This window comes from Gracilinanus agilis, chromosome 3, assembly GCF_016433145.1.
Source record: "Gracilinanus agilis isolate LMUSP501 chromosome 3, AgileGrace, whole genome shotgun sequence".
Classification (NCBI taxonomy): domain Eukaryota; kingdom Metazoa; phylum Chordata; class Mammalia; order Didelphimorphia; family Didelphidae; genus Gracilinanus; species Gracilinanus agilis.
Genome location: NC_058132.1, coordinates 225,325,253 through 225,337,983, shown reverse-complemented (window position 1 = coordinate 225,337,983; position 12,731 = coordinate 225,325,253). Strand labels below are relative to the sequence as shown.

Sequence of the window (12,731 nt, the reverse complement as noted above, 5' to 3'; positions counted from 1 at the left end):
ATCATCGCTTAGTCAAGGACGCCAGGTTGGATGACTCATTTTATAAAACAATCTAAGATTTACAGGAATAATGCCTATGGTGTTTTGGGGTAGATTAACCAGTATTAGAGCCCTGTTTTGTAGTTTTATGGTGAGGTTTACTTGTATTGTATTCATGTTATAGTAAAGCCAACCTGTTTGTAAATGAACAAGAGACCTGAAGAGACCTCATGGATCTTTTTCTTCAACCTGTTCCTGAACTGAAATTTCAACTCAGCCTCTATGTTTAGAGACTGTTACAGGTCAGGGAAGCCACTATCTCTTGAGACATCCCATTCCACTTTTGGACAACTTTCATGATTAGAAAAGTTTTTTTCTTACTCTAATCTAAAGTCGGTCTCTGCATCTTTGTGTTTTATGAATATCTAAAACTTCTGGGTTAAAGAAAAAATAACTATTTTTTTGCAAGCAGATATTTAAACAAATTCCTCAGCATTTCTCGTGCTACCCATGAAGAGCCTTACTGACTCAGGCTCCCAAAGGTAGATAAATGTCTTTTTATAAAAATCTCATAGCATACATTTTTCCTGTTGCTATTTATTCTGAAAGAATAGCCTAATTTTGTTTCATATCTTTTTTTGCTCTGACATTTGGACTGTTAGGAATGCTCAGCAATAAGTATTGTGGCTATAAGTGGAAGACTATAATGGGAAAAACATGAATATAATGTATTTGTATTAACATGGAAGCTAGTAAAGACTCCTGGCACAGAAATAGTAGGCAACATTCTCAAATTTTAGCTGAAATTGTGATTGGATGAGGAAGTGAGTTCAAGTGGAAGTTATGTTCCAGAGACCCCTGCAATAGGTGAAAATCTGCAAAGTAATGGCATTACATTTATTTTATTATTTATATATATTGTAAGGCTTTAGAAACCCTTCCCACTCTCCTATAAACCTTTTCCACACTCTTATTAACTTATAGTCATGGAGCCAATCAGTGCACAGAATACAAAACACAGTGCTGTGGTTGGTTGCCTTTCAATAGTGTGGCGGGATAAGTGTAATTCTGTGATACAGAATTAGATTATATAGTTTTTAAAAGCCTGCCATACACTGAAGCCTCAATAAGTGAACTGCAGTATAGGGAGGTGTAAGGGTGAAAAAAGGGTTTTGTGAGTTCAATATATTAAAAGATGGTCACAAGAGGATTGAACTATTATCAATCCTCAATTAAGAATAATCTCAAATCAAAATTGACTTTTATGGAAGTTTATTTACATGAGAAGAGAGAGAGGAAGTAAGGAAATAAGAATCTATCCCACTAAATAATCCAGGTAGATCTTAACCCTCAGCCGAGGGTAAAAGGGCCTGAGGCCTGGAGGTGAATGGAGCAAACTTCTTTCACAGAGTCTATAAAAAGAAGTTTCTTAATAGAAGTTCAGGAAGATTCAGTCTTTAAACTCACCACGTAGAACAGTCTTGGTCATGAACCAGCAAAGCTCTTTCAGGTCCCCTTCACAAAACCAAAAGACCTTTCACTCACTCAACTCCCTCTTTTTAAAGGGGTCACTTATGCGTCATTTTCCAGTGCCTTCCCCTAGCCTTCGTGTCCAATCACACACAATAGATGATTCTCATAGAATGCCTAGGAGGTTGGTCAGTCAATTCTGATTAGTCACTCACTCTAGCACACGTGGGTTAGGACCTCCCAAGATTGGAGGTACTCTCACCTTTGGTGGTTAAATCTAAAGATGGGTAATGTAGACTTAATCTAACTGTCACAATCCCCCCTGCAATCATTTGGGAGACTGGTCTCCCCAATTGATCATTTGACAAAATCATCTTGTACCCCTAAAGTTCTAACTACAATAGTTAGAGATAAGAGGTAAGTAGAAGAGATAGAAATAGAGCAAAACCAATGTTTTGCTAGGCACATTGACAAAAAGTCAATTAGGGGCCAAATCCCCTTTGGCATAAGAGTTTATAATTCAAGTAATTGTTTTCAATCCCCTCAAGTTCAATTAGTTGCATCCCAAAGTTCATTTTGGATTGTCTTGATTCAGGGTAGATTTCTGCAGGCATCTTTTCTGGATCATGTTGATTCAGTGTAGGTTTCTGCAGACCATAGTCCATTTTCTGGTTTCAAAGCATTAGCAGACTTCTTTTTCTGAAAAAAATCTTCTCAAACAAAATTTTAAGGTTTGGATTTTTATAAAAATACAATCCCCCTCCCCCCCAAGAGGGTGTTTAAAAAGGAAACACCCAGATCAGCCCAGAATACTTTTTTTAGTTATGGGGTGTATGAGTCAATTATCAAAAGAAAACCCCAAAACATGAGAAAATTAAATTTTGGGAGAAATAAAAATTCAAAATATCAAAAATCTATGTATGTTAAAATTTTTAAGTAAACAAGAATAAATTCATAACAGGCCCTTGTATTAGGGTCCAATTAAAGTAAATTCTGTACCATAAATCTGTAGGACAAAATGCAGTAATATTTCACTTGACCATTGGCAGCCAAGACTACAGCAAGTTGGCATATCATAAGAGAAAAGAGGACTAGATTTTTATGTAAAAGGGAAATGTCATTCCCTGGTCTGATTTTCCTTCATTCTCAGGGATATGGGAGCCACAATGATAATGGCCAACCTTCAGTACTCGACTGGTAGTGTAGTATGAAGTGTTCTAAAACTTGTCTACACTGCCCATCTTTAGATTTAATCACCAAAGGTGAGAGAATCTCCAATCTTGGGAGGTCCTAACCCACGTGTGCTAGAGTGAGTGACTAATCAGAATTGACTGACCAACCTCCTAGGCATTCTATGAGAATCATCTATTGTGATTGGACACGAAAGCTAGAGGAAGGCACTGGAAAGTGACACATAAGTGACCCCTTTAAAAAGAGGGAGTTGAGTGAGTGAAAGGTCTTCTGGTTTTGTGAAGGGGACCTTACTGGTTCATGACCGAGTCTGTTCTACGTGGTGAGTTTAAAGACTGAATCTTCCTGAACTTCTTTTTATAGACTCTGTGAAAGAAGTTTGCTCCATTCACCTCCAGGCCTCAGGCCCTTTAACCCTCAGCTGAGGGTTAAGATCTACCTGGAATAATTAATGAGATAGATTCTTATTTTCTTCTTCTCTCTCTTCTCTAATGTAAATAAACTTCCATAAAAGTCAATTCTGATTTTAGATTATTCTTAATTGAGGATTGATAATAGTTCAATCCTCTGGCGACCATCTTTAATATATTGAACCCATATAACCCCTTTTTCACCCTTACAGAGGAATGACTGTACATGGACAAAAGTAGGCAACTAAATGATGAAATAGATAGAGCGCTGGGTCTAGAGTCAGGAAGATCTGAGTTCAAATCCAACTTCAGACACTTACTAGCTATGTGACCTTGGGCAAATCACTTAACCTTTTTTTTTTTTTTTTTTTTTTTTAAACCCTTACCTTCCATCTTGGAGTCAATACTGTGTATTGGCTCCAAGGCAGAAGAATGGTAAGGGTAGGCAATGGGGGTCAAGTGACTTACCCAGGGTCACACAGCTGGGAAGTGTCTGAGACCAGATTTGAACCCAGGACCTCCCATCTCTAGGCCTGGCTCTCAATCCATTGAGCCACCCAGCTCCCCCCTCCCCGCCCCCCCACCCCCACACTTAACCTTTTTTGCCTCAGTTTCCTTATCTATAAAATAAACTGGAGAAGGAAATGATAAACCCCACTAGTACCTTTGCCAATAACACCCCAAATGAGGTCACAAATAATCAGACACAACTGAAACAACTGAACAACAACTTTGAACTCTTCAAGTAGTAAGAAAACCTGCCATTATGTTACATTATCTCAATATTTGAGTAGGACTTAGCATGAAATTTAAATTCAGAAAGATTTATCCTGCTTTTGTTATTTTCAGTTTGGGAATCATTGAGTCTTTAGGATATGAACTATAAGAGCTAAAAGATGAGATTCAGATTTATGGGGGGGGGTTCTTGTAAATTCTTTTTTTTTGTTGTTGTTTTTCTTTAAAGTCTGAGTTTGGAAAGGAGCTTCAATGGGTAGAATTTAGTTTTACTGTGTGTGTAGAAATGCTCTTTTGTGTGTGTATATGTTTGTGTGTGTTTGTGTTTTTGTGTGTGTGTGTGTTTTAAGTTTAGAATTTTAAAAAACAGTTAATTTTTTTTAAAAAGGAGCCAGAGACTGGAAGGGAATGCCATGATCAGCAAATCTTTCTTGGACACTTGTTAGCAAAGAGATAATAGATTAAAACCATGCTGAGATTTTTTTACCTTTGGGGAAAGATTCCTGTGGTTGGTGATTGTCTGTAGGAATTAAGGTATGTTTTGGAGATAGCAGATGAATCAGAGGAGTAGTTCTTTTGAACATATCTAAGAGTATAATTCTTTACTATAAGGACCAGTGGATAGAGCACTTGACTTTGAGTCAGAAAGATATGAGTTAAAAGTCTGTCTCAAAATGTTTCCTAGCTTTGTAATACAAGCAGGCCATTTAATCTTTTTCTGCTTCAGTTTCCTTATTCATAAAACGGAGATAATAATAGTACATATTTCTCTTAAGAGTTGCCTTGAGTACCAAATAAGAGAACATGTAAAGTGGTATTTAAATGCTAGCATTTAAATGATAGCATCATTGTCATCATCGTCGTCATCATCATCATCATTATTATTGTTGTCATTAGCATAGTAGGGGAAAGATGAAGGAATTCAAGTTTAAGGAAGAAACGAAATGAAGTTAGATGGCTAGATGATATTTTATAGAGCATTGGACTTAAAAGTCAGGAAGACAAGTTCAGGTCCTCCCTCAGGCACTAGATGTGTGACCCTGGGCAAGCTACTTAACCGTTTTCTGCCTCAATTTCCTCATCTGTAAAGTGGGGAGCCTAATAGTGATTATGTCAAAAGGTGTTAGAGATAAAGTAGCATAAGTAAAGCTTTATAGTACGCAATAAATTTAAATAAACTTAAACATTTGTTATATAATAAATGCTAAATGAAGTAACATGGATTACACTCTATTTGAGATACATGAAAATCATTTGTGTTTTGGAGTTGAGAGAGAAGGTGAAGGCAGTCAGAAAAGTCAAGGCAGAACACAAAGTTTGGGAGGAACAGAAGGGCTGTGTGCTTCTCTCCTGTTCCTGAGTACCCCCAAGTCTTTATAGAGATTAAAATTCTGAACAGAAATAAAATGGAAGAACATAAATATCTGCAAGACAATTTTGAACATGCAACCCAGCATTCCAGGATGTCAAAAAGTAACAGATGAGCCCCAAACCAAACCCCTGAAACCTAAAAGTGATAGATCCAGCTGTCTGGAAGCATACGGCTGACATATTTGGTGCTCCAGAATCTGTCTCCAAATGGGTAGCTTTCTGAGGTGATCTGGGACTGAAGAGAAGCTGATGAAAAGGCAGCACTTTAACTTAAGGCCATTCCCTATACTTAGAGCTCAACTAGAGGACACAAGAGCACATTTTTTGTGTTCTTGATGTGGTCAGAGAGAAGGCACACTTGCCCTCTACATTATCTTCATTACTGGAAACCCTTCATTTTTGTGTGTGGTAAATAACAATGCTGACACACTCACAAAATAATAGGAAGCATATGGCTCACAACTGTTTTTAACTTAAAAACTTCTTAAAAGACTTATTTAGATTCAGTAATTATATAGTGGTTTGGAAGAGTGGCATGTGGTCTCAGTTTGTAGTTATAAATGTTGGCCTTAGTGATGGATAAATATGCTAATCTTTCCAAGAAGAAGAAAAAGTATAGATTGGAAGGATTGTTTGTGTTCCTTAACATTTTGCCACATTAAAAATTTTTTTAAACAGTTAAAACTTGAAGAGAATTAAGAAACTCAACTGAGATCCTTCTCTCATGCCTCATTGTGGCAGTGGTAGTGATGGTGGTAGTGGTGATGATGGTGGTGGTGGTGGTGGTGGTGGTGATAGTGGGGCACCCTTGTCTTCAAGAACTTTGTCAGCACCTACCAAGATGTGTATTGTCTTTAGAGTTCATATGGAATGTTGGACTCTGTGTTGGCTGAAGGTTGGATTCCCCAGGTTTAGAGAGACTCATCACCAAAATTGTCACCCTCTAACTTTTGACTTTTCTTTTTTTCTTTTTTTATGCTAAAACAACTCATCAGAATTGCTCTTAAATCTTTTGGGCTTAGTGTTTTAAGGAGTTAAGATTTACATAGGGAGAGGGAATAGTCACTTTGATAAGACCAGAGATCCTAAAGGACCCACTTTCATGAAATTCAAGACTTTAGTTTAGAAATAATAGAAATGTAACAGATATTCTAGTGATGAATGTTTCCTTTGATTTAATTTTGAATCATTGCCAGGTCCTAATGAGTACAAAAAAATGAAACTCATGAAGTGGTTCCATGTATTTGAATTATTTATCGAAAGTTATGACAATTGATTCTAGGCCAATGAAAATAATGAATTCAAATGATGCTATTACTTCATAGAATTCATTTTCTGCACTCTGACTTTACCTAGGCAAAGGACATTTTTCACAAGAGATTGAGTCCATTCTTTAATTCTTTCAGGTAATTCCAATTTGGGAATGAATCTCATTAAGCTCTGCAAAAATAGACATCTCCCTTAAATATCTAAGATATCAAGAAATAACTCACATTGGAAGAGTCAGAACTTAGTGAATGCTGAAATGCATATATTTTCTTGTCTACCTGGAAATCGTTAAATGTTTGTCTAAAGCATTTTAACTCAAAATGAACTTTCATACAATGATCTTTCATTGATTGAATTAATTTAGTCTATATCTTGGTGGTTTTCTAATCAAAGCTGATGGGCATGGGAAACTTTGTACCCATAATAATTCAAAAAAATGGTTGTTAGAAAAAGATTCCAAGAATTTTTGTTCCAAATAATAATATGTGTTTGGAAGATTAGAGAACAGTATAAGTGGGTACAAACGTGTTTAGTAGTTTTCAGGCATGCATCTACAAATATCACTTATTTTTCCCTAATAGTAATGCCATAACCTTATATTTATTTAGGGCTTTTATCATACTTGGGCAATGTGATATAGTGAAAAGAGCACTGCCTTGAATCAGAGGACCTGAATCTAAATCCCATCTTTGGTGCTGACTACTTTTATATTGAAGGAGGTACCTTTGAAGTGTCTCATTTTTTCATTTTCGTAGAAATTCCATCCAGGAATCTGAGACTTGAGTACCTTTGATTTCTTGGACTTTATATTCTACCCTTGTTTATGATCCGTTTTTCTCTTATTGGTTTTTCTATTTTCATTTCCAAAGACCCTTCAAATACACATCTTTCTTCACCATTTTGAAGTCATTCATGACAGTCCGTTACATTTTTCCTACCTTTGCATTTCTTAATAAGAGATAAAAAGGAAAAAAATATAACAAAGAAGTGTCTTCTAATAAACAATCTTAGAAATAACTGAGAAACATGTTTTTATGTTGCACCTGTTAATGAAGCATTGTTCTGAAAATTAAAAGAGTTGAGGAAGAAGGAAACTTCATTAAAAGACACATTTTGCTGACAGCTTATTTCTAAAATGTTGGAAAAAACAAATAATACCTATTTAGCTTTTCTTATCTTCCCTGCTTCTCTAATATGAGTTTAGGAGAATATATTCATTGTTTCACAAACATAAGGGGTGAAGGGATTTAAGAATAGTTTTCTGGGGAGAGCTAGTCTTCTTTTTAATTTTTTTTTGGCTTCTCTTTGATTATTGATTAATGAAAACTTAATGCAAGCAGCAATGAGGAGCATAGTGAATAGAATGCCAGGCCTGGAGCCAGGAGGACTTGAGTTCAAATATGGCTTCAGACCTTTCCTAGCTATATGACCCTGAACAAGTCACATAGCCCCAGTTGTTTAGCCATTATTGCTCTTCTATCTCAGAAATTATATTTAGTGTTGACCCTAAGACAGAATGTTAAAGGTTTAAAAACAACAAACAAAAAACTCCTAATGATGGGTACCATAAGATCAATATAGAATTTGCCTGAGCCCAGAATTGATCTTGGTCCTTTATAGTTATGGTAGACTTTAGTGGACTTTTTTTTTTAGCCAATAATTGGCAGTTGAACTTCTCTTTTTTAAAAAGGAGGCATTGTATATATAATGACTGACTTCTTTTTTTTGTCCATTTTTGTCCGCAGATTACAGGGAGCTAACCACCTTTTGGGAGTTCATTTTAGTTCTTTACAGGTGGATTAAAATCTCTTAGGATTTGTGTACGTGAAAACAATTTCAGATGCAGTAGCCTCAGGGTAAAATTTAAGGAGTGTATCAAAGGGATGTTACTACATTAAATCACTTTATGAATGCCATTAGCCTCAAAATATAAAACAGTTCAGAAACTGCTTCTGATAATGATTAGCTTTTGGAATCTTAGCGTGTTCACCTGTGAAATGGGAATTTATGATACGTGTAGTAATTATTTCACAAGGTAGCTATGGAATTAAAATGAGATCATAATGTTGTATATAAAGCTTTTAAGATGCTTTATTAATGCCTATTATTTATTATTGATCGTCCTTTTGAGCTGTTAGACTCTTATAGTCTTTGAGCAAAAATGAAAACTGAAAAATTAAAGTACTTTACTTTTGGATCATAAATTTAATACATAGAAACACATGTGTATGTATGTGTGTGTACATATAGTTATCAAAATTATCTTGACTGATTTTTGGATGGGAATATAAATTTGTTGATTATATCATCATTAGTTATCATAATTAGTTATCATAACCAGTAAAGTGGTCTAGATCTCCGGGTCCCTCTCAGACAAGGGGTGACTAAGCTGGGTCAGGTAGCTTAATAGATTTTTAGGAGCTCATTATTCAGCTCCTCCCTTGACCATCCCAAGACAACTTTAATTGGTGGTACCTAATTGAGACGTGATCCATCAACCTATCCACCCCATACCATCCCCACAGGTACATAGGTTAGGTACACAGGAAAAGAACCCTTATTTATTAACCAACTTCTGTTAAAAAGGAAAAGATTTCTTAGGATTCCTAAGGACAAAATAAATGCAAAAAGCAGCAGACTGGATGGTATCTGTGACCCATATCCCAGTCACAAAAAAGTAAATTCTCACTATATATGTGCACATGTATGTATATGTATGTCTACACCCACTCTCCATATATATATGTTATTCCTGTTGACTCCTTAGGAGCATAGGGCCGCAACCATCTCACGCCAACTCTCCATATACATGCATGCATATGTGTGTATCTTTATCTGCATCTATCTCATTACAAAACCATCAGCAATAATTCTATATTGTCATGATATGCAAGGAAGCATTAAATGTTCCTTTTCCAGGACAAAACCCCAGCATCTTGACTAGAGAGTTCTCAAAAAATGAATCACCATAATCATTTCTACCCCAAAGTGCTGAAAGAATGATTGGAAATAGCGTTATGGATATAATCCATTAGCCAAAAGACCCAGTGATGTTTTGCTGTTCTTGGTAAAGATCCCGTGGCAGGTGATGTTCTGTTAGCCACGTCACCAGCCCACTGTGTGGGTAGCATAGTCAGTTTCTATGTCTTGGGATTGCAAGCGTTTTGAAAAGTCATCTCTTCCTCCAAAGAAAGGACCACACCAACCTGTGAGTGCATGATGTGCCTGGCAGCAGAATGGATTGTTTTAGGTTAAATGGTTCCTATTAAAATGCACCTCTGTTACCCAGGCAATAGCATATGCACTGATAGGTTCAAATCGAACTATTTAATTTATTTATTCATTTATTTATTTTAATTTTATCTTTATTTTATTCTAATAACAAATTTACATATAAGTTTTCCAAAGTTATATACAAATCAAACTATTTAGAGAGGGCTGGTTAGAATGCAGCAAATTTGAAAAATCAGAGAATTTTAGGAGACTTCATACTCAGAATGGAGAGAGAGAGAGAGAGAGAGAGAGGAAGGGATAGTCTGATAGTCTCACAGTATTCAGCCCTGGTAAAGCCACAAGTCTAAACTGTTGTATTGAGTTTTGTGTTTAGGAAGGGCAGAAAGTTGGAGAGTGCTCAGATAAGGGACAACTGGAATAGTGAGGCCCAAGTCCAAAGAAATTCAGGAACTTTAACCTAGAAAAAAGAAAAGCCAGAGAGAGCATTCATAACTGTCTTATTTTTGAAAAATTGTCACATGGAAGAAGGGGTAGATTTGCTTTATTTGGACTCCGTAGGAAGAACCTGGAGCAGTGGGTAGAAATTGCAGGGGCGAATTGCAAGGTTTGGTAGCAAGAAAAATTGCCTAATAATTGCTGTCCAGACCTGGAGTGGGCTGCAAAGGAGGCCATGGACTAAGTAAAGACAACCAGTTCCTCTTTGGGTGTGGGTGTCGGTTCTTTTTCAGATATTCCATTATATTAGGAGTCTGTCTGAGCCCATCTCAACCTTGAATATCTGTGATTTATTATTAGAATGAAACTATTTTCTCAGATTTGCTAATAAAGGATTGGACCCAAAGGCAGCAAATTTTGGTGGTAGTTCATCCAAGCTAAGACTTTAAATGTAATAGAGTGCTCTGCCTCCCTCACCACTCCCCCTCCCCCCCAATCAGAGAAACTATCTTTATTCTTGCATTTACAACTGAAGAAACAAAGGCTGAGAAACTTTTTTGGGATCATAGCTAGGGATCAATTGAGCTAGGATATGGACTTGGGGACCAGTTTTCTTTGCAGTTTTTTAATCCCTCTTATTGAGTACAAGATCAAACAAGAAGAGAGTGATCTGGGGCAGTCAGATTAGTTTTGGGTACAAGGACAGGGATGACAATGAGAGCCACTGAGTTTATTAGGTACCTGTGGTGAACTTTCCTCACATTTTAACAGTTTTGTTTCTGGTGAATTGTGTCCCCCATGTGTTTGGAAAGTCAGCAGTTCCATAATTAGCTCCTTGAAGTTGTTACTTATCATTTAGCTAATGTTAACATTAGCTTGGGTAATGCTTGGAACAGATCTTTTCTTTTATATGGCAGAATGACCCTGTTTGTTACTCTGATTGACATTAGCTGGCAGATCTTGATATTATATAGTTCTTAGCTTGGATTATTACTCATCTCTTCATATTTCAAAGTTTCCTGGGCTTTAATAACATCTATAATAAATATGGCAAATCAAACTGATGTGTTAGGTGTTGTTAAAGTACAGAAACATTTTTCATTATGAATAAATCTTTTTTTTTTAAGAGTAAGTACTATCCATAAAATATGTATAGAGCCAGGGGCAATGTAGCTATTTAGAACTTGGAGACTATATTTAAGTGTCTTTTCTTGATTTCTAAGGCACTTGAATTATCCCCAGGCACATTGTCCCTCCAAACAATGCTGGTTGACTTTCAGTGACTATCTAATCATCTGGCTGTGAATCAAGCCACTACCACCAGAGGTTGGATTGAATTAAATGAAATCTAAGGGTTTCTTCATGTTTTTACAGCTTTGCTCTGTCAGATGAAGCATACAGATCTTTGCGGGACCAAGATAAAGACCAGTGTATTCTTATTACTGGAGAAAGTGGAGCTGGGAAAACAGGTAAGATAATTCTGCAACTTTTTTCCTCTCCTTTTTGATTTGTATATATTTTGTTACGTTATGCTGTTGTGTTGTGATATGATATGATATGATATGAGATGATATGATATGATATGATATTACCAAGAAGGGAAGTGATTGGGGCAGCTAGGTGGCTCTGTGGATTGAGAGTATTGTCTGAAGATCAGATGTTCCTGAGTTCAAATCTAGCCTCAGACACTTCCTAGCTTTTGTGACCCTGGGCAAGTCACTTAATCCCAGTTGCCCCACCTTTACTACTCTTTTGCCTTGGAACCAGTACTTACTATGGATTCTAAGACAAAAAAGTAAAGTTTTTAAAAAAAAAGAAGGGAAGAAGCAAATAGAATGGCTGTGATAAAGGAAAAAGAAAGGGGGCAAATTAAGACTGTGTTCTGTTGAAGTAAGAAGATTGAACTTGTTGTCCTATTGTGAGATTCTCTTTTGTTAGCTCAGCAGATTGTGAAGTCATCTGATTATACATATGGAAAAACTGGCTGAACCTTACTTTAAACCCTGTTCTTCTGCCTCCAAGCTCTCTTTTTGCTAGGCTAAATTTTATAAATTCGAATCTGCTATTAATATTTCTCCAGAATGGATAGATTCTTGAGTGACTGACTAAAAAGTTATTTCTCAAGTGCTCGCTATGTGCCAAACACTGGGAATAAATACATAGAGAAATTGAGATAATCCCTGCTTTCAAGGGGAAGATAGCACTTAAAGGAAAGTTAAGCTGCAGGGAAGATGGGAAGACCCAGAAGTCTTAAGGAGGTTGTTGGGATGCTTGACAAGATCCAAAGGCTATTTGATTATATGGGGGCTGGGGACCTGCAAGGACCTATTGAGGTGTAGGGCAGATGGCAGGACCTCACCTGAGGAATGGAGGTGATGACCCCATTTCTTCCAAGCCCAGTGAGTAGTAAGTGAAGGGTGTAGGGGGAAGCGTCTTTACCTACTGTCTGGTCACCATCTAGGATGGGTTCTGGGATGGCTAGAGGGTGGCTCTTCCTTTGGGCTTATCCCTTGTAGAAATGAATAAAGATGACCTAAAAGATTTCCTTCAGGCTAGGTCACTGGGCACATTGTTCAAAGGATGAGAAACCACCACTACCATTTAGGATGTAGTATGGTACAATGGAAAGAGCAATCC

The 12,731-nt window shown here is 36.7% G+C and overlaps 1 protein-coding gene across 4 annotated transcripts in view; it reads left to right on the top strand.

Annotated features, from left to right (window-relative positions):
- Positions 1 to 12,731, top strand: part of MYO1B (myosin IB) — a 222,777-nt gene that overhangs the window by 100,832 nt on the left and 109,214 nt on the right. For all 4 annotated transcript variants that reach the window (XM_044669689.1, XM_044669687.1, XM_044669685.1 and 1 more), the window contains one exon: positions 11,469 to 11,563. In XM_044669689.1, the coding sequence (XP_044525624.1) occupies positions 11,469 to 11,563 (95 nt within the window). The remainder of the gene's footprint in view (positions 1 to 11,468; positions 11,564 to 12,731) is intronic.